This window comes from Hydra vulgaris, chromosome 07, assembly GCF_038396675.1.
Source record: "Hydra vulgaris chromosome 07, alternate assembly HydraT2T_AEP".
Taxonomy (NCBI): domain Eukaryota; kingdom Metazoa; phylum Cnidaria; class Hydrozoa; order Anthoathecata; family Hydridae; genus Hydra; species Hydra vulgaris.
This window is the reverse complement of record NC_088926.1, coordinates 34,576,637-34,598,468: the sequence shown is the minus strand read 5'-3', so window position 1 is coordinate 34,598,468 and position 21,832 is coordinate 34,576,637. Positions and strand designations below refer to the sequence as shown.

Below are 21,832 nucleotides of genomic sequence, written 5' to 3'. Positions count from 1 at the left end.
AGCTAAACAGAAAGTTTCCTTTTTTTTTTATTTTATTTTATTTTTTATAATTTACCTCCCCAAGGCCAAGAAGGCCACTACAGATGAGGAGGCTACTTGTGGTTATAACCCTCTCTCAACTCTTTAACTCCAAAACATGAACCTTGACGAACAAGGCCGCTGCGCAGAGAAACAATTTGTACATCGTTAACCTGAATATTCATACCAGGTTTTAACCATTCTATGAGCATACTTTCTTTAAGCCTTAACTCAAATTTGTTCGATGCCGAATCTTAAACAGAAAAACAGTTATTACTTATTTGCATGAAACAATTTTCATTAGCATGGAGATGTTTGTAGATATAAGACTTTTTATCCTGCTTGTAATGTTCAGATATCAGGGTCTTGAGATGGCGAATAGTTTCGCTTATATAACAGGGGTTCATTTTACATTTTTATAGTTTCAGTTCGTTTTCGTAATAAACTTGGGTTTCACTCTGACATAAACGACCTCTTTAAGTATTTCAAAGAAAAATGTATCCATATTTCAAAAATATATAACTCCTATTTAAACAAGATTAATTCAAATACTCCACCACAACCAAAAAACAAAGAATCTTTTTCTTATTTTACTTATTTTACAAAAACTGCCGTTTTTGGGGAAAATATCTGATTTAGCTAAAAAAAGATTGAATTCAGTTGCTGAAAGATGTTGCCATTCATTAAATATTAAATTAGTATTTACCTCACCAAAAATTTCTAAATTTTTTTCTTTTAAAGATCCTATTCCTTTAGAGTTCAAATCATTTGTGATGTATAAATTCGTTTGTGCAGGATGTAACTCCTGTTACAGTATCGGACAAAACATGGTGGACAAACTCAAATTTAGAACAAAAGTTGATCAAAAACTAAAAAAAAACTAGTAAAACAATTGAACATATTATTTTTTATGTAGTTTATTATGTTTTTAACAAAATTTAAAACTTTTAAATCATACTAAAAATCACTAAAAAAGTTTTATAACACACTTTCCTTAACTAACTACATTTTTCTTTGGACAAAACAAGGTGGACATTCAAAATATCGACTGAAAATTCAAAAAATTTCAAAAATTAACTTATTATTTTTCGAAAAACTTCAAAAATTAACTTAATATTTGGTAGGATCTCCTTTACTTTTAATTACTGCTTTCATTCTTTGAGGCATAGACTCAGTGAGTCAACAATTCTCATATCAATCTTTCGCCAGGCCTTCTCAATTTGTTCAAATAATTCCTCACTGGTCTTCACATTTGTACGCTCAATCTTATTGTCAGTTATTTCCTAGAAATTTTCTATGGGATTTCAAGTCAGGGCTTTGTGCAGGCCACTCCATTATGGTGATATTCTTGTCCTTGAATCTTTGTTTACAATTTTTGACGTATGTTTGGATCATTGTCCTGTTAAAAAAAATCCATTTTAGGGGCATCTCCTTTTCAGCATGTGGTAACATTACATCTTCCATTATATTTTTGTAAACAAAACGGTCCATAATCCCATTAATTTTGTGAATACAACCAGTTCCTAGTGCTGAGAAACATCCCCAAACCCCAAATAGCAGACGTTCCATGCTTAACACTCTTATTGATATATTTAGTATTGAATCTGGTGTTCTTTGGTCTCCAGACTCGCTTTGATTATTTGATTATTTTGATTCATTACTAAAAAGTATGATTTTTCATTGGTCTACAATCCAATTTTGGTGTGCGTTGGCAAACGCAAGTCTTAGCTTTCTATTTTTAAAAGAAGTTAGTGGTTTCTTGTCAGGCATTCGAGAAAACAACTTTGCTTCGTTAGCTCTTCGTCGCACAGTGCGATTAGAGATTTGTAGTTCAAGTTTTTCGGTTAATTTTGTGGATGACAAAAATGGATCTTTTTTAAGTTTTTTAACAATTATTGGATCTAGTCTTTGTGATGTTTTTCTCGGACGTCTGCTCTGCTGGTTTGTTTTATAGCAGTCACGAAATCCAAATGGTTTGACAGTTTTGCTTACTTACAGTCAATTTAGATATATTATATTTTCTACAAATTTCAGCTTGACGTTTTCCGCTTTTAAAATCTTTTATAAAATTTTCACGTAAAACACTTCCTAATTTGTTGTAAGCCATTTTAAGTTGCAATATACGCCATATATCACGAGTTACATCTATTTTTAGTTAAATTGAAAAAATAATTGGTCAGACGTTCCAATATCTATTTTATTATTTTAGAGTATGTTATGATAAAAGTGAAAACAAAAGAATACGGTAAATTAAATATAGACAATGAAATCTTATAAAAAAAGCATTATTTTGATATGTCCACCTTATTTTGTCCAAGGAAAAATGTAGTTTGTTGAGAAAAATGTGTTATATATTTTTTTTTGTGATTCTTAGTATAATTCAAACGTTTTAAATTTTGTTAAGAACATAATAAACTATTTAAAAATTAATATGTGCAATTGTTTTACTAGTTTTTTTTTTTAGTTTTTGATCAACTTTTGTTCTAAATTTGAGTTTGTCCACCATGTTTTGTCCAATACTGTATATAGGTGAAAAACTAAATAATTTATGTAATAGTTAACTTTATTATTCTAAAATCCTATTGTAATAAATTTTAAAAAAGTTTTTAGAACAAGAATTTTGTCACAAGAACCTATCTATTATACAATGTTTATAATTTTTTCGATACTATGTTGTCTCTACTAGGGGAGATTGAAAAAAGCAGATTTTTTACAATGCTTTTTGGGTAGTGCAGAAAAGGTCTCTATACTCAAGTAACTTCTGTTCAAAATTTCACCACTATATTATAAAGTCTTCTGTTCTGACAAGGAATGTGAAATTTCAAAAATGTTGTAAAATTCTTGAATTTTTTATTTGTTTTTGTTTGAAATGTTTTTTAAATGTCACACCACTTAAATGTGGTGTGCTAAGGTTGCACCTGTGTATGGTTAATTACTGTGCAAAATTTGACCCCCACCAACAATAAGTTCTTTTCTGGCAAGGAGCCTGAAATTACCCGAAAATCAATAAATACACTGTTTTTTCACTATTTAACTAACATTTATTAAACATAAAGCAGATTTGTCATTAACTCAAATACTATAATATATAAGAATTAAGAAATAAGTGTTAGGTCTTGAGATTTTGTACTGTCTTCTTACATCTAAATTCAGACAGGTTTTCTTGTGGAGAAAATTTCAGAGGGGAGTGACCGGCCCATTTATTTTGACCTCATATTTCAGGGCTCGAATTTATGCAAAAAAAGCCTTGGTAAAAAAAATTTATTTTGAAATCTCCCCCCTCCTCATACTTTGCGTCACTACACAGTGGGCCATATATTAGGCTTATGGTAGACAAAATTATTTTCATGTTTATTTTTTTTTTACTAAAGATCTTTAAATGTCCAAATAATTATGTTAAGTTAAGAAATTTTTACTTTTATTATAAACTTTAGTTAAATTATTGCATAAGCAGAAAAAAATTTAAAAACTTTGAAAACGCGGATTTATAATTTTAATATTTGATTTGTTCAAGTTCTCATAAAATGCTCATGACGTTTTAAATATAAAGATATTTTATGATGAAATGTAAAGTCTATAGATTATGATCTAGTCTAAAGAATTATATTTTTTTATTTTTAAAACCTTTTGCCCCCACATTCCGAATGACATCATTTTTAGTTTTTTATACCAAAAATAATTATGATTTAAAAAACGGGAAGAATAAAAAAACAAAGCTTGGACTAATTTATATATTATAAATCATCAAGTTACAGAAAGTTTCAATCAGAGATTCTCTCACCAATTCTAGAACTTCACTGAGAAACTTATGCGTTGATTGTTATTTAACTTTTCTAAGAGATGTTATTACCGGATCGCTTGATGTTATTACTGGATGACTAGATGTTATTACCAGATCACTATATGTTATTACCGGATCACTAGATGTTATTACCGGATCACTAGATGTTATTACCAGATCAATAGATATTACCGAATCACTAGATACAAGAAACCTATTAATCAAATACTGGTTTGTATCTTTTCTTGAGGTTTTTCTGCTAAAATGTTCCCAAAAGTTCTTGAAGTCTTTATTTTGCAACTCCAGGACATCTTCTGACATTATTCCGATTGGTAGAAATTGTCTTGCAATTATGGTATGACCATGAACCAAAATTTTGTGGACAGATTGTGACATATAGTACCATGAATAAGTTGATATATATAGTTTTAGAACGGTTATGCAAAAAAACTTTAAAATTTATACTATCTATTTCATATCCTGATGACAAAGTGACTAAAATAATATAAAAATAATATATATGAGTTTCATCAACTTTCAATGTCTCAGCAGTTAATTTATAGTTAGCAAAAGCACTGCAGGCAGTATTTCCATTGTTACTAGAACCTAAAAATTTAGAAAATTATGTCATATTTTGAAATATTATATGTATAAATAATATATATTTTATATAATATAAAATTTGACTTACCCAATCCTCCACTTTTGGAAAAATCCACAACCAATCCCAATTGGTTCATAAAATCAGTCTGAATTCGGCACTTTACTTGCTGTATCGCTATTTTATCAGGTTCTAGCCTGCCATTTTCCAGTTTTCTTTTTATATCCAATGTGCAGTTTAGCTCAAAAAAGTTTATCCATGCATGTAGGCTGGATAAACCATATTTAAACTCTAAATTATTGGTGTCTAAATTCAATACTATCTCTAAGTTGTTCATGGGAGATTACCACAAACTGAACAACACTGTGTTGAGTTTGTAAAAAACTGATTGAATTTTACCATCTATCATGGTCAACTCAATAAAACATTTTACAGCTATTTCTTTACCTGCAAAAATAATGTTAATAATATCACATTTCTCAATTTTGGAATCGATAGTTTTTTTCTTCTTCTTGCACAACATTCTTGGTTTCCTTTTGAAATGAATATCTTACTGGTCAACAATATGCAGTCGATGATGGCTTTTCGTTTTTCCACACTACAACATTTTTATCATTATAAAATCCATTCAGTTCTAATGATACTATGCAAGTAATAAATAAACACTCTTCATTCTTTAGATTTATTTTATTTTGTTTGCACCTATCCACTTTTTAAGATTTACTTTTATAAAGTTTTTACACTCACAATCTTTTAATTTAATATCTGCTGAAGCTAGGAGAGCTAATACTGATGAAAAAAATGATTTATCATTAGGAACTAGTTTGTTTTGTCTATAAGTGTGTGAATTTAATAAAGGTTAATTTAAAGTTTAAATAAGTTTGTTTTGTGAATTTCACCTATTTTCATGTTATAACTAAAATAAAATTTCATGTTATAGCGAAAATAAAAAACAAAAAAAGTGTTGTTTAAACAGTACAATGTGCATTGAATTGCATTAGTAAAAAAATAACATTTATTTTTGTTTGGGTGAATAAAAAACATGGCGTTTTAAATAAGTATTTCGATTTCAAGCGAATAATACGACTTGAAACTTGTACTTTAAAAATGTCAAATTAACTCAAAAGGGGAAATTAGGGGCAATGTATATAGTTCTAATAGGTTATAGGCATGTTGTATTTACTAGCTAAAGCACTCGACATTAGGTTCCCTAACTTATCTGACATATTTTGTACAAAATAAAAGTATTAAATGTTATAAACTTACCTTGATATTATAAAGCCAGTTTATAAATGGGTTTATAAATTTTAATCTTTCCTTTATATTATTAGTTGAATAGTTAAAATACAAAAACCATTTGCGCATATTTTTTTTAAAGTTACTGTTTACTAAAGTTAAGCATAAAAATGAAAAAAATTTACGTAATTTTATAAAAAATAAAGTAATTTATAAAACATGGAGCCACAATTGATTTTTGTGGTTTTGAAAGATGACTATTATACCCAAATAAATTTTTTAATAAGACAGTATTACGACTATGTTTTATTATATGATTTTTCAAATATTAAATTTTCATTTTTAAGATTTTGTCCACCACCTGGCCCACTGTGCGCTATGCAGTAATGGGGTGTGTGTGTGCCTTAGTATAAGTTCTTTCTGTATCTTTTGTACATAATTGTTATTTTTTTAACATTATCTCTCATATTTTCTCGTTTGGTGGAGTTTAAAATAGCATAAGTTACTGTTATAATTTACAGCTTCAGTTATAATTTAAAGTTTAAGTTGCAGTTGTATACTACATGAGCAAGTGATGTACTATTAAAATATTTTATACATTCATGCTGACGATAAAACACATGTTAAAGAGTATTTAATTGTTATTGTAAAAAGTTATAAACCAACAATAAAACAAACTGCAAATTTGTTTAAAAAATATAAAGAGCTCGTGTAAATGTAAAACGACCTTGTGACGCTGATTCGTGCTGTTTTATACAGTTTATATAGTTTTAGTTTGATATAGTTTTATAATTTATACTTAATATAGTTTATTTTTTATAGTTTACCTTGATAACATGAAGCACGTTTAAAAAAAAAACGAAGCAAATAAATAAAATTGTTCTAATTAATAAATTAAAACATTGTCGTCATAAAACTTCATATTTGTGTAAAAACATGTCTATAGACCAAATGAGTCTATAATCTATAGACCAAACGAGTAAGATCAAAGCAAAAAAACATTAGATATCATGTTTTTTATAATTTGTTGTTTCTTGATCTAGCGTACTATACTTTAAGATCATGGGTGTCTCGGAAATCTTGGTCATTTTTCTATCTCAGTCTCAGAATACCGAGAAAATAAATGTGAAAATATAAAAACCGAGATTACTGAAAATTATCCTCAGCATAAATTTTCTCACGTGGAACTATTTTTCATGTATTTCTCTAAAGGAAACAGGTGAAAAATAAAAAGCACTAATTTTGAAGATTTTTAATACTTTTCAGTAATCTCAGTTTTAATGTTTTTAAAAATCGTATAAGTTGCGATTGCAGTGCAATGTTTTCTCATTTATGATTCCGTTGATAATGAGATTCGTTGCATAAAAATATATTTAATAAAAAGACTGTATTAAACTAAAAAGTGTTTATTAAATTTATTTATAAAAAAATTATTTTAATTAATGACATAACTTTATACAAATTCATAACTTTATACAAAAATTTTCAATTTCAAGCAACCACTGTAGTAAGAAACGTGAGAGAATGACAGCTGCAATTTTTAATGACTTAAGTCTTTGGAAAAGTTTTTTCAAGAGTCACCATTAATTTAATAAATGTAGAAAACTTATGGTTCATTAATGTAATAATAATAAAAAATTATAAGACACAAATTTTTTGGAAAATTTCAGTTTGTTTTCATAGTTTTTACATTTTTGAAAAAATCTATTTTATCTCAATTTTGTATGAGATCTCGTCTCGTAAAAATATTGTCTTGTATGGACCGAGAACCGAGACAAAAAAAACCCGAGATTCTGAAAGTATACTAGCGTACTATTAAAAATTTATGTATAGTTAAGTTTTTCATTTAAATTGATGTTTTCATTCAATTTTTTTTTAATCTGTTTTCCAATAAAAAGTGAAACAAAAAAATTTGGTTTAATAAATCAAATTATATTTCTTTAGTTTAAGAATATGCCTAAATTATTTTTTTAGAAAAAAAATTCTTTGAACAGAAGTAAAATAATTTATTAATTTTGGTTTTAATTTTTTATGATTTAATTTTTATTTTAACTTTTGCAATCACTGGTGTAATGTTTGCAATAGAATGTTTCTACTTTTAAAATTATTTTCAAGAAACAAAATATAATTAACTATTCAAAATGTTTATGAAATTTACAATTTTATGAAAATTAAACTTTCTTCCTCATTCTCCCTTGTTTCTTTAAATTCTTTTAAAATTTTCCAATTTTTTTTTCAATTTCAAATTTCAATCGCAAAATTATTTGAATAAGAGAATTTAAAAGACTAAAATTCTTTTGTTCAAATAGATTTCTTTTAAATTCCTAAAAACATGTTGCGTATTTATAGAAAATGTTTAATCTTGATATTGCTTTAAATAAAATAAAAATATAAAATAATGGTGTCGCATTTTTTATATTCTATTCACCAATTTTTGTTAAAATAATATTTAGTTAGAAGCTTATATTATATAACAACATAATAATATATAAATAGAATAAGATATAAATAGAAACATTTGTATGGCTAACTTTTGCGAGTCTTTTAGTATATTACGTAAATTAATGTAATAGATAAGTTAATATTTGAGTAACTGTAAGTTGCTGTAGTAACTCAACTGGTTGTTTTGATTTAGTTTATAAGTAAATTTACTGTGGTGTACTTTATCCATTAAGTAAATCAAAGTAAATATAACTTTAAAAGGTTCAAGGTCGTTAAAGCGAAAAATGTTGAAGCAAAAAAGTTGCTGGTTTCTATTAACTAATAGAAATTTTTTAAAATAAAAACAAGTTAATATATATTTTAATATACTTAAGGTAGTAAAATTAATAATATAAAATTGTTGATGAAATAATAATTTAAATTATTAATAATAAGTTAATTTAGTGCATCGTTTTAAAAACAAAGATAAAGACCAGGCTGTTTTGTTAAAAAAAAAGAATGTAAAAAAAAATTCTCTTTGACATCTTTTCCCTTTTCAATTTTTCGCTTTAACAACATTTAAAATATTATTGGCTTCATGCAGAGATTTAAAGTAAATTAAGTTTAAAAGTGCTTTACATTGAACGAAAATCTCCGCACGAAAAAGTAAATGATCATGCTTCTATTCAAAAGATAAATTTAGCACGACCTTCTTTATGACAAAAACATTGTTTTTATCAAAAAAAAATGCTAAATTAAAAAAAATGCAAAAAAATAACTAATCGCAAAAATGTTTAGAAGAAAAAAAAAAACTAATTGCAAAGGTGTGAAAAGCAATTAGTTAATATATTATTATATAATTAGTCGCGATACTGTTAATTCGAGCCCTGTACTTTCCTTGAGGCCTTCATAACCAATTGTAGCTTGTGTGTGGCATGTGAACTTTGTAAAAGTCCGATCTTTCGTTGTCAGAAAATTTTTTTCAGGTCACCTTGAAGAAGGAAAAGCATCTTACATCTAAATTCAGATATAGGTTTTCTTGTGGAGAAAATTTTCTTTTGAGACCCAGTTTTGTATACTTTTAAAGAAAAAAAATTTCACAGATATTGGACTCATGGTAATCAGGAGTCATTGTGGGTGACTTTTTTAAAAAAAATTAAAACTAATGACTTTGTAGTTACTTTCAAATAATGGCAAGGTGCACTTATCTAGCTTAAATGCTACCACTGAAAGTAGCTCACCTGCCTTCAAAGATTTCACAATGCAACCAGTGTAGGAAGTGGGTCTGGAGGTAGGACTATTGAGTGATTCAAACAAATTGAGAAGAGACAGTTTGTTGCAATGTAGTTGACAAACAGCCCATTGCACAGCTCCACCGGCTTTCAGTTCAATGTAGTACCCCATTCAGATGATGCAGTGCCCCATTCTGAAGTCCAGCATTTTGGTTTCTTGTTTGTTTGATCAAATGCAATCAAGTGATCGAATGCACATCAGGCACTTTGTTCTCTGATCAGCAAGAATTGTCTGTTCCTTAAAGGGGACCTTGGATTTCTTTGAGCAATTGCATTCTTTAAAAATTTAGCACTTAACTCTATATTGCATAATGTATCTTTAAATTAACATACCACATATAAAGTTGTTACACAGTTTAGCTAAATGTAGTAACTTAAAGAATCATTTTAGTAGTTTAGAGTTATGATACAGAGTATTTTAAGTGTGACAACATTGCAATAAAAATTTTTGGAAACATTTGAAATTATTAATTTTGAGATAACGGCTTACTTTATATTGTCAAACTTTAATGAATTTGTTTTGATATTTTTGTTAATAACAAGTTAAATAACAAGTAAAAAATACTTATATGTTTTTTAAAGCTACCACTATGTTTTAAAAGCATTTAGATTTAATTTACACTTATTATAAAGGTATAGACCTGAAAAATGTGTTTGTTGCTTTAAAGCAACACCATGCATTCTAGATATAAAAAAATCTAAAAACAACATATTTACGAATTATGTTATTTTTAAATGTTTTAGCAAGATTTTTTAATTTTGTTTCTAGGTGAATGTTAAATGCTTTTATGGAGGCTTACCTAAGTCAATAATTAATCATACTCCTTTTAAATTTCCATTCCAAAATCCAGAAATTTTAGAAGATATTGATTAGCATACAGACTCTGATGAAGAATATAATACAGAACTTATAGATAGTAGTGATTTTTATAGCAATACTGATGAAGAAATTATATTACCGGATACAGAAGATTAAGTTTGGGATGATCAAACTGATGAAAAAAAAACAAGGGAGAAGATCAACTACTTTGTTTACCACAAATGTTGACAACATTGAACTGCGAGTTGTAAAGAAGTTCAATAATAGAGGGGTAACATTACTTTCATCCTATGAGGCAGTAAACCCAGTATCTATTGTTCAGCAATGGGATCACAAGTCAAAATCAAAAATAAATGTAACACGACCTTCTTTTGTTTTAACATACAACAAGTTTATGGGAGGAGTTGACTTATTAGATTGTCTATTAAGCTTATATAGAATTCAAATATGATCAAAGAAATGGTACTATAAACTTATTTGGCATTATCATTTTAAATAAGATAATTATCCAAGCTTGGATCATTTATTGTTGCGATATGAAAAAATGTAATGCTCTAAAGAAAGATATCTTTCAACTAAGAGTATTCAAATTAAATGTAGCCAATGATTTGATGAAAGCCGGTAAAATTATGGGGAAAAATAAAAGAGGTTGTTTATCAAAATGAGTGAAAAATTTCCTTGTTACAAAGAGAAAAAAAGGTCCTGTTGTGATGGCATCCCTAAGGTTTATTGCGAGAAATATAAAGTACATTTGTGTTTTACACCTAAATCTAATTGTTTTAGAGATTTTCACAAGTAATTAGAAAGAAAAAAATTATGTAAAAATTTTTTTTTTTTTTTTTTTTGATTTTTATCATTTCATAATAAATTATTATAATTCCAGGCAAAAAAAATTTTCTCTAAAAAAGTTTTTTTAATTTTCATATTTTTCTTAATTCATGCAATACATGGTTAAATGCAGCTATATCTAAAAAAAAATTTCTTTAAACTACTCTTGTTTTGCCATGTTTTACCAAGTTTCTCTAATCTTTTATAAACAGGCTTGATAGCAATATAGTTCTTGTGATATGCATAAATCAAATCATTGATATGTTTCTTTGAAACTGCATGAATGGAAGCATCAGAATACAGCATTTTCAGCTTTACACATTTTCTCTGAAATAGAATAAAATGCAACTCTGTGATGAAATAAATTGAGGGTTCCTTGTTACCAGTTGTAAAAGTCAAAAAATGTTTCATGAGATTATCATCATTACTAATATTAGAACAAAAGAATCATCATTACTAATATTAGATAAAACAAACTTAAATTAAATTTAAAAAAAAAGAAATTATTTATATCAAAATGTATGAATACACGGTTTTTTCATGATTTTCATGAAAAAACATTGTATTTTTAGATTTTTGGGCAATTTCAGACTCCTTACCAGAGCAGAACTTTGTCTGCGTGGTGTCATGTTTAGCACAGTAATAAACCATACATAGGCGCAACTTTTGCACACTACCGCAAAGTGCTATGACATTTAAAAAAAATTTCTTTAAAAGTTTCACAAAGTTTTGAAATTTCATGTTCTTGCCATAACAGAAGGCATTCTCCTAGGGTGGTGAAATTTTGAACAAAAGTTACTTATGTACAGAAGCAACTTTTCCACACTATTCCCTAACCTCTACTGGTTAATGAATTTTTCATCCGTTCTAAAATGTTATTAGCTTTAGATGCAATTTTGTTAGTAATTTTCTAAGCATTGGGGATGGAACTTTCTTGGAATGAGCTATGAAATATTTTAGTAAATGAGCTATGCAACTTTTTCTAATTGAACTTATGTCTTGGACACTAAACTGGTAGTTTAAATTGTAAATTTTGGCATTGGAGAAACTTTTTAACTTTTCTTGGGATCTAAAGTGTTAATGTCATTGTTTAAATTATGCATAGCGCTGATTTCATTTTATTTTTTTTTTGCTTTGATTTAACTAAATAGCAGTTTCTTTGAATTGTTTTGAACTATTGTATTTTTATAGTTCCTTTTTAATTTGATTGCAAACCTGCTTGAATTTATCAAGAACTGGTATAATTCAGGATCTGGTTTGTTTAACAAAAATTCAAAAGTGGTTCTTTTTTGCTAAAACATTGTACATTTGGTCAAAGTTATTCTTTCAACAAGCTATCAATTTATAGCATAAACAATTGTACTGAGAAAAATATTTTACTTGTAAGAACACAACACATAACGTTGTGTTGTGTTCTTAGAAATAAACAAAACATCCCAGTCAATTAAATTATCTTTAAGAGTATGCACAAATTGATGATCTAGTTAAGGCGCCTACCGATGTGGATGCTATGTCTTCATTCCATGTTAACTTGTTAAAATTAAATATCTGGCTAAGCACATATCACTAAACAATTTATTTTAAATTGCATCTAACACTAAAACTAACAATGCTAACATTGGCTGTTCAAGGTATAAATGTTTGATAGAATAATCATTTGTTGTTACAGTACACCATATATGTTCTACAGCTTTACAGTTCAATTGATGCATAAAACTTTAAACAGTTTCAGTTCATCATTTATATAGACTGCAACATCACTGACTTACCTGTTAATTTATATTATAGTCATGTAAGTGTCTGTGATTATCTTTCTCTGGACTTCCAGATATTTTCTTTGACTTTTTTTCCGGGGAAGAAAATATCTGGAAGTCCAGATTTTCCCCATTTCTAAAATTTTTTCGGTAAATACAAGTTTAAATAAATTTTCAAAATATATTTGTTTTTTAACTTTTTTAGTCATTGGCCTTACTAAAAAATAAGTAAAATTTAAATAAAATTTCAAAAGTAATTAACGTAAAGCTAAATTAAGACTAATATTAGGGAAATAAATTCCAGATTATTTGTGTGTGTGTGTGTGTGTGTGTGTGTGTGTGTGTGTGTGTGTGTGTGTGTGTGTGTGTGTGCAAAATATATTCTGGATTTTTAAAAATAAATTTTTAAAAATGACCTGGATAATTTTTGAACTACATTGAAATATTGTTACCAAAGTTTCAGTTATAAAAATGACATCATATTTTAAAGTGTTTGTTAGGGCTTTAAGTGAAATTAATTTGTAAAGCAAATGTATAATTAATTTAAATTGATTTTGATAAGTATTTGACGTTTGAATAGTCTTGAACTGAGCTAAATTGTTTTCTGTTATGATTAATATTATTGTGTATTGATAGGTATAGAGCGTGCAATATTATTGTGTATTGATAGGTATAGAGCGTGCAATATTATTGTGTATTGATAGGTATAGAGCGTGCAATATTTTCTTTTTGCCATTTAACAAATAGGTGTTTTGAATGTTTGTTAATTTAAAGGGTCTTAGATACATTGATGACAAATCAAAAAAAAGTATGGGTTATTAATATTTTCAGGATCATTATTTGCCACTTTCCTTTAATTAAGCCTGTTAAACTCATATTGTTCTGAAGTGGTTCGATCAATCTGATAAAAATGTTCTTATGTTCAGTTTTAGTTGATGCTGGTGCTAATACCGTATTTCTTGATTCTGCACTTGCAAGTTCAACAATATTTTTGGTATTAGAACTGTTTGTTGCATCATCGGTTGATTTTAATTTGTATTTTTTTCTTTGCTTAGATATAATCTTTCCTTTAATTTTTGAAAATAGTACTATTTCCTTTTCTTTATTGGTTGTTATGGATTTGTCGGCTATAAAACCATTCATGTGATTTAGTATTTGCTGTCGTTCAAGACAATAAAAAACTGTGAGCTGTAATTTAAAAGTGTTTAAGGTCGGGAAAAAGTTGCTGACCTCGTTTCGATATTTTATGGTAAGATCTTTGTATCCATTTTTTTTATTGCCAACCTCTAGTAGATTGAGGTCGGCAAATTAAAAATTGCCAACCACATTTTTCCTAATTCCCAGGGTTAAACATATCTTTTGATAATAATGTTTAAAAATAAACAAAATTAGTTTTAAATTAGCTTCAATGGTAAAACTTAACATAGAGTTAATTTTTTATTATTATGTCGTATTATTTAGTTATTTTTATTAAATAGTACAATTTTGTTATTTAAAACATTAGCATGATAAAACAAGTAATGAAATTTTACTAATTTCAATGAATAAACTTATAAGGTTGCATATTTCAAAATAAATTTTACTTAGTAATTATCTTTGAGATTGTAAACACTTCATTACTTGATTATTAATTTTAACTAATTGTGGTGTTTACTGATGATTAAGATATTTTAAAAAGCAAACACTCTTATTTTTTACAAAGTGTTTTCTTTATAATCATCAGTTGGAATTCATTTTGAATCTTTTCTTAAACGTCATCAATTCAAATTTATTAAAATCATAATATATTATTTTTATTTTTCAAATCAATAATTTATCAAATAAAAATATTTTATAATTTTTTTTTTTTTAAGTTGATTTTATTTTTAGTTTTCATATTTGATTTTCATTTTTTATATTTCATCATTTTTATTATTTCATTTATTTATATTTAATTTTAGAGACATGTACATATATTCTTGCAGTTATAAAGTTTTTTACTTCAAGTTGTTTTTTTAATCAATATAGATCTCCTCGAAGAAGAAGAAGTCCCTCCAGGTATAAAATTTTCTTGAATAGAGAATAGATTGTTTTATCACAAATTTATAAAAGCCAGGTGGCCATCTTTCTTAATATATATATTTTTTAATTACAAAACTTTTCATTTTTGGGTTTTCAAACATTGGATTAAGAGGTCTCAATCGAGAATCGAGAAAAGACACGGAGCTTGTGAAAACTATGTAATTATTATAGATTATTATATTAATAATTTTTTATTAATATAATAATTAATCTCAAAGTATTAGTTATTGACAAATTGATTTATTTATAAATGAATACTTTTATACTCTGTTATTTATTTTATACATTTATTTTACATATATATTACTATTGATACTTTGTGAACAATAAAATATTTTATTGGAATTTTAAAAATGATTAAAAAAAACTGAATTTAATTTAAACACTTTAAAAAGTAATAAAGTTTTGAACAAATTGTTGCTCTCTGTGCATGAGAGAGCGACAATCAATTGTGAGAGAGACATGCCACCATTATTAATTTTAAAAGTGATAGATATATATTAAGCCTCAAGAAAAAAAATACTATTTGTATGTTGATGTTGTTTGAATAATAACTGATCATTTTAAAGATAATAACCTTAAGTTAAAAACAAGATTCTTTGAAATTAAAATATACTGAGTTTTTCATCAGTTCATCGGATTCTCATTTTAGAGATAGAAGAAGAAGATCTCGCCGTTCTATTTCTCGCTCAAGAAGTCCTCGCAGAAAGTCACGCTCGATAAGTCCGAGGAGGAGGTCAAAATCAAGAAGTCCTATAAAAAGGTCTATCTCTAAAAGTCCTATTCGAAAGTCGAAGTCTGAAAGTCCTAGAACTAAGTCTAAGTCAAAAAGCCCAAAACGGTCTAAATCACGATCTCCAAGGCGAAAATCCAAGTCAAAAAGTCCAAAACGAAGATCCAGATCAAGAAGTATTCGAAAACGCACTAGATCTAAAAGTCCTAAGAGAAGATCTCGGACAAGAAGCCCTAGAAAGAAATCAAGGCATTTAATTTTTTGTTTGTACACCCAACAACTTATGAGCATATGTTAGTGTTTATGGCTACCTGTTTACCAATAATCTTGATTTTTGGTCTTATCTGATAAAATGAGTAGATCAAATATTCATGCATATCAAAAATGTTTAATTAAATTTTTTGTTTTAATAAATATTTGTATATTAGATTTTTTATTATTTTTTGTTTAATTAAATTTTAGAAGACGATCTCGTTCAAAGTCACCAAGAAAGAAATCAAAAAAATCTATATCAAGATCACCTGAACGATCATCAGTGAAGTTAGTTTTTAATTTTTTATTAGCAGGATTATTTACAACTGTATTGAAAACTTTTTATTTAACCATGTCTTTCATAAGTTATTTATATATGTATATATATATGTATATATATACACACACATCATAGCGTATATATATAAAAAGTTGTTATTAGTTTTTCTTAACTTTTTAAACTAACTGTGACTTAGTCCATATCATTAAGAACAAGAAAAAAAAGCAGACCAAAATCCTCTAAATATAGAAAGGTCATAGAAAAAGTTTTTTTGTATTAAAGCTACACAATTAAGTCTTAGATATGATATATTTTTACAAGAAAAATTAAAAAAAAAAGCCGTTATGAAATAAAAACTGAACAGTGTTTACTAAAAGTTGGTTGTTAAGTGGATCCATGCCAATGCTCTATGTACATTGTAACGCATACATAACCTGAAAAATTGGTTGAAATTTTGTTGTCAAAAAAATTGGTAAAAATTTGTATTATAATTTTGAATCTCTTAAATCTAATAATTGTGGAACATTATTAAGTGACACAGGGCGCGACAAATTGGCGAATGTTAAATGTTTGTTAAGAACAAGATAGAAAAACGAATGTCAGGTTTCATTACTTTTACTGAAGCAAATATTGGCGTTCGCTTAAAAATTTTAAAAATGAATGCATAACTTCAGCAATTTTTTTTTCCAAATAATTATGCGATTGATAGTTTTTTATTTATTATTTAAAAAAATATATAATTATTCATAAAAAGCAATAAGTTACTAAAATTTAAATTGCATTTTCAACGACATTGAAAGAAGCCGTGCTAAGGGATTGTCCATTAAATACGTACGCTCAGAGGGGAAGAGGGGACTTAATATTATATTATTATTTTTAAATGTTTAAAAAGAAATGTCCAAACAAATTATTTTATTTTTAATTCCCTTTAATTTAAATTTCTTCAAGTTTATACCTTTTTTTTTTATAAGTAAATAAATTTATGAAACTAAATTAAGAAAAATTCACTATTTTGTATTAATGGAAAACATTTTTTTTTTTTTTTTTTTATGTGTGTTAATTCACCTCCCCAAGGCCGAGAAGGCCACTACAGACGAGGAGGCTACTTAATTGTGGTTATAACCCTCTCTCAACTCTATGACTCCAAAACACGAACCTTGGCAAACAAGGCCGCTGCGCTGAGAAACAAGTTGAGCACAGTACTATCAGGGACGTGGTGGGGATCGAACTCAAAACCTCTCGCTTATAAAGTGAGCGCTCTACCACTATACCACTACTGCATTTTACAGTCATAAAGTTATTGCATATTAGTTATCATTAATTTGCCCGCACTTTGCAAATGCATGAAAAATTGTTTTGAATTAATAAAAAATTGATAAAATTCAATAAGCAACTTTGATATATTTAATTATTATATATCTTATTAACTAGATTAAAAGTTCCTACCCCGCGTTGTCTACCCTGTTATTTGACATACCTCTTACAGTAGACGTTTGTCAATAAATAAAGAAACAAATGTCAACATTTATTTAAAAAAAACGATTTGTTGCGCCCTGATGCAGTATGTAACGATTCTACTTATGTTAACACGGGATAGTCAGACTAACTTAATTTTCATCTTCAAATAATATTGGTAAAGACTCCAGTAGTTACATGTCTGGTGATTTATTAACGTATCAATTCAACTATTTGTTGGGAAACCAGATCCTGAAATTCGAGTTCTAACTTCTATTTGCTTTTGCTTAACTTCTCTTTACTTTTAATTATCTTTATTATTTATATACTTACCTATATTTTTGTCCTGTACTCTTTTTTCCCAACATCTCTTTGATGTTGTTTCTGATCAAATTGGTCTGATATTGCTGAATTTAGTGGCTTAAAAGCTCATCACATTGATTGGCTTGGCTCTAGTACCTACAAAATTTTTGAATTTCTCAATGTCTTACTTAAATAATAAACTTAGCGACTTTTTAACTTAGGCAACCCTAATCACTTACTTTCACTTCTTGATTTATCTCATCTCTAACCCTAGTCTTGACAAAAAGTGGTAATTTTTCGATAGCTCAGTTCTTGCAGTGGCTGGTAAGTTTTGTTGATATTCCTATTAATGTAACATTTATAGGTCTTTACTTTACATCTTCCTCTAGCTGCTAAGTTTAAATCTTTGTCCCGTTGTTGTTGCATCGCATTCCATTGTTGTTGCATTATTGTACGGTTGCATCCCTTTTCTACAAATATTACTATGGTTGTTGATCATGTGAGCTATTATCACTTGTTTGTCAATCTTGCATGATTGGTCATTCAGCTAAATTGCATCTTTTCATAGTAACTGCTCCTTCTTGCTTAAAATGGTGTTATCTAATTTTTTTGATGAATATTGGTACTTTGAAATTCTCTCCCATCTTCATGTATTCCTGACTAAAATTTGTAGTTTAAAAATCTTCTATCAATCACTTTCTTGCTCTTTACATCTCTTCTTTTTTTCCTGTTAACTCCTAACTTAATTGGTGGTTGCATGCAGCCTTGTTAGGAGTGCATTTGGTACTTGTTTTTTTACCACGCATGTTGCATTTTTTAATTTTTGATTTTATTGTAGAAAATGTTTCTTATGAGTGGTATCTATGATATTCTGTAAAAACAAATATGTGTCATAACATGTAAAAATCAGACATGCCATTGTGTTAAAAATGGGTGCCTTTAAATTGACCTATCATGTGACCTTTCAGTTTAAGTCATGTCTAACAGTGAATATTGACAGAGAAAAGACGTGGCTACATCAAGCATGCCTAAATAAGAGAGAGCATATTTTATGTAAAAACTAAACATAGTTCAACAAAGTTTTTAAATTAATAAGCTCTTATATTTAGTCGTATTCATGAAAGTTTTTACATAAGGCAGCTATGCATTTTTATTTTTGCATCCATAACATTTAAAAAGAACATGCAAAATTCTACTCAAAGTTTACTTTTTGTTAATTCACCTTCTCAAGGCCGAGAAGGCAACTACAGACGAGGAGGCTACTTAATTGTGGTTATAACTCTTTCTCAACTATAACCAGGGGTCATTTAATTTGTGATTGAGACTTTGAAACATAAAGAGGTTTATCCATTGTTTTGAGCTCATTATAAGAACAACCAAATATTCTGTTAAGATGATCACAGACTTTCTTCACTTCACAAGTCCAAAAATTTATAAAAAAAGATTTAAAGAAACATCTTAAATAAAAAGAAATTCAATGAAAGTCTAATGAAACATCCCAGAGACCTCCCAAAAAATTTTTTAAATTAATTTCATTCTGGATATCAAAAAAACTTTTTTTTGACTTTTTGCATTTTCCATCATTGGTCAAATGTGGAAAAAACAAGAACAAGTAAACGTTTTGACCATCAATAATTTTAGTATTGCTGACTTCACCAATATTCTGCCTGCTTTTCCAACAAAATAGTAAAAAAAAAATTCTGATTTAAAGAACCTCTAAAAAAAGTATTATATATTTTATATTGTTTCATTTTTTATTTTATTTTTTTCACAGTTCGCACTCCTTTATTTTTAATATGGGAAACTGACCTAAACCCACAAACTCAGCGTGTTTTTATTATTATTACAAATCCCACAGATTCTGTGTTTATTTATTATTATTACAAATTCAACAAACTCTTTGTGTATTTATTATTGTCATTACTATTACAAAAACAATTTTTATTTAGTTTTATTTTAATTTTGTAAATGTTTTGTAGTTTTAAAACAACAGGAGGTCCCTTCATCTACTTAGTTATCTTTTTTTCGCTCTATGTCATCTTTTTTTTTACCCATTTGCTTTTCCGCTCGTCTTATTTTTCATTTTTATTATTTTAATTTTTTTTGCTTTCTTATTAAAGATGCCTTATTAAGAATTAAATAAAATAAGGTCTTACTTTTTTTGTTACTTATTAACTTCATTCTTTTATTACTTAATTGTTACCTCTAATTATTCTTTTTGGTTTTTTTCTTATTCTTACTCCCACTTTTCCTACCTTATTCTTACTTCCACTTCTCCTACCTTATTCTTACTCCCCCTTCTCCTAACTTATTGGTTACCTTGTCTATCTTCTTTTTTGTTTAACTTCTTTTATCGTTTTTAAGTTAGATATTAAATTTTTTTACTACTAAATTTTGAACTGTAAAAACAAATTATAAAAAATTTTAAACAGGTCTCAAATTTGAGATATTCCATAGATTTTGGATCCATTATATCTTTAATATAATCGGTTATAAAACGGTTTTATAACCGATTATATTAAAGATATAATGGATAGTTTGTCATGTCAAAAATAGGTTTCCAGTTGACCAGTTTATGATTAAAGTTTTTAATCATTTTAATTTTAGAAAAAAGAAGAAAGACAAAAGTAAAGAAGTTGAAAAAAGTACAGAAGGTAAAATTTTACTTTTGAATATCAAAATATTTTGAGTCAATAAATCCAGTTTTGGCATTTAAGTTAAAATTTGATCTTTTTGACGTATATAGAATACTATATTAAATATCAAAATGCATGGACATTAAGGGACAAAAAATACCTTTACGCCCTAAAATTAACATATGCCTTCTCTAATACCGTCTATTATTTTCATAAATATACAATATAATTTGATCATGCAATTATTTTTAAATCTTACTTAACTGCGGTCCAAATTGTATATTATGTATTGATCTGTTTGTGCGGGTTTGCATTATAAGTTAAAATAAGTTTTAGCTGGTTCTCTCAGTGTTATTAAAATTGTTTAGAAGTACTATTAGACCGTGTTTAACAAGTTTTTATAATTAGCTTGCAGGTTTACACTTACAAATTTAGCGTATACGCTTTTAAAATTGCTATTTACACCTCTACGTGTTTTAAAAGATATTTGAATTTTAAAGCTGTAATTAGTGTAAATCTTTATAACTGACTTTATTGCTTGCAACTAAAAGTCTAAATACGTTATCTATGGGTTTCTTTTTTTTTTTTTTTCGCATTATCTATGCGTTAGCCATTTTTTATCAGGTTATATTTTGTGCTAATATTTGAATATGAAATATTTGATATTTTGGTGTTTTTGTTTATACAAATAAAACTTTTTTTTTATGTACACAAGAAGAACTGCAGAGTTTATTAACTAAAATCTATACATTCGAAGAAGGTTCGAATTAAATTTTCAGTTTTGATTTTACAAAAGCATTTAAACAAAAAGTATATTTTTATTTTTTTATTTTTAAAGAGCGAGAAAAGGAAAAAAAATCGAAAGAAAAAAATCGAGAATCAAGCGACGAATCCACAAAAAGTAAAAAGAAAAAGAAAAAATCTTCGTCTCGAGAATAGTTCTAGATATTTGTAGATGCATTGCTGATTTCTTTTTCTTTCTTTTTTATTAGACGTGTATTGACTTTTAAATTTTTTGTTTCAAATGAGTAAATTCTTAAAATATAATTTATTTTATGAATCAGAATTATATGAACTTAATGCTTTTTAGCGTGTTAACAAAACAGGTTTTGCCAATGTGCGCATGCACAGTATTCTGGAAATAATTATTTAGTATTAAAATGCATCTTGAGGTTTTATATTATTTTTTATTATATACATTTTTTTGTATGTATATTATTTTATTTATGTTTTATTATTTATTAAGTCTTACTATTATTCCTCTTTAATATTAATTATTTTATTATTATTTCTCTTTAATAAGCTCATCGGGCATTTGGTCCAGAAATAACGTTATTTGAACGTTAAATGAAAAGTCTTTA

The 21,832-nt window shown here is 27.2% G+C and overlaps 1 protein-coding gene across 7 annotated transcripts in view; it reads left to right on the top strand.

Annotated features, from left to right (window-relative positions):
• LOC100212876 (probable splicing factor, arginine/serine-rich 7) overlaps nt 1–21,531 on the top strand; it is a 62,592-nt gene extending 41,061 nt beyond the window's left edge. For 2 of the 7 annotated variants that reach the window (XM_065801698.1, XM_065801696.1), the window contains exons 14-20: nt 14,759–14,790; nt 14,904–14,970; nt 15,465–15,794; nt 16,008–16,085; nt 20,443–20,489; nt 21,187–21,231; nt 21,310–21,531. In XM_065801698.1, coding sequence (XP_065657770.1) covers nt 14,759–14,790; nt 14,904–14,970; nt 15,465–15,794; nt 16,008–16,085; nt 20,443–20,489; nt 21,187–21,231; nt 21,310–21,410 — 700 coding nt within the window. In that variant the 3' untranslated portion in view covers nt 21,411–21,531. The remainder of the gene's footprint in view (nt 1–14,758; nt 14,791–14,903; nt 14,971–15,464; nt 15,795–16,007; nt 16,086–20,442; nt 20,490–21,186; nt 21,232–21,309) is intronic. The other 5 variants (XM_065801700.1, XM_065801699.1, XM_065801697.1 and 2 more) reach the window with 4 other exon arrangements.
• Nucleotides 21,532–21,832: the final 301 nt, after the last annotated feature.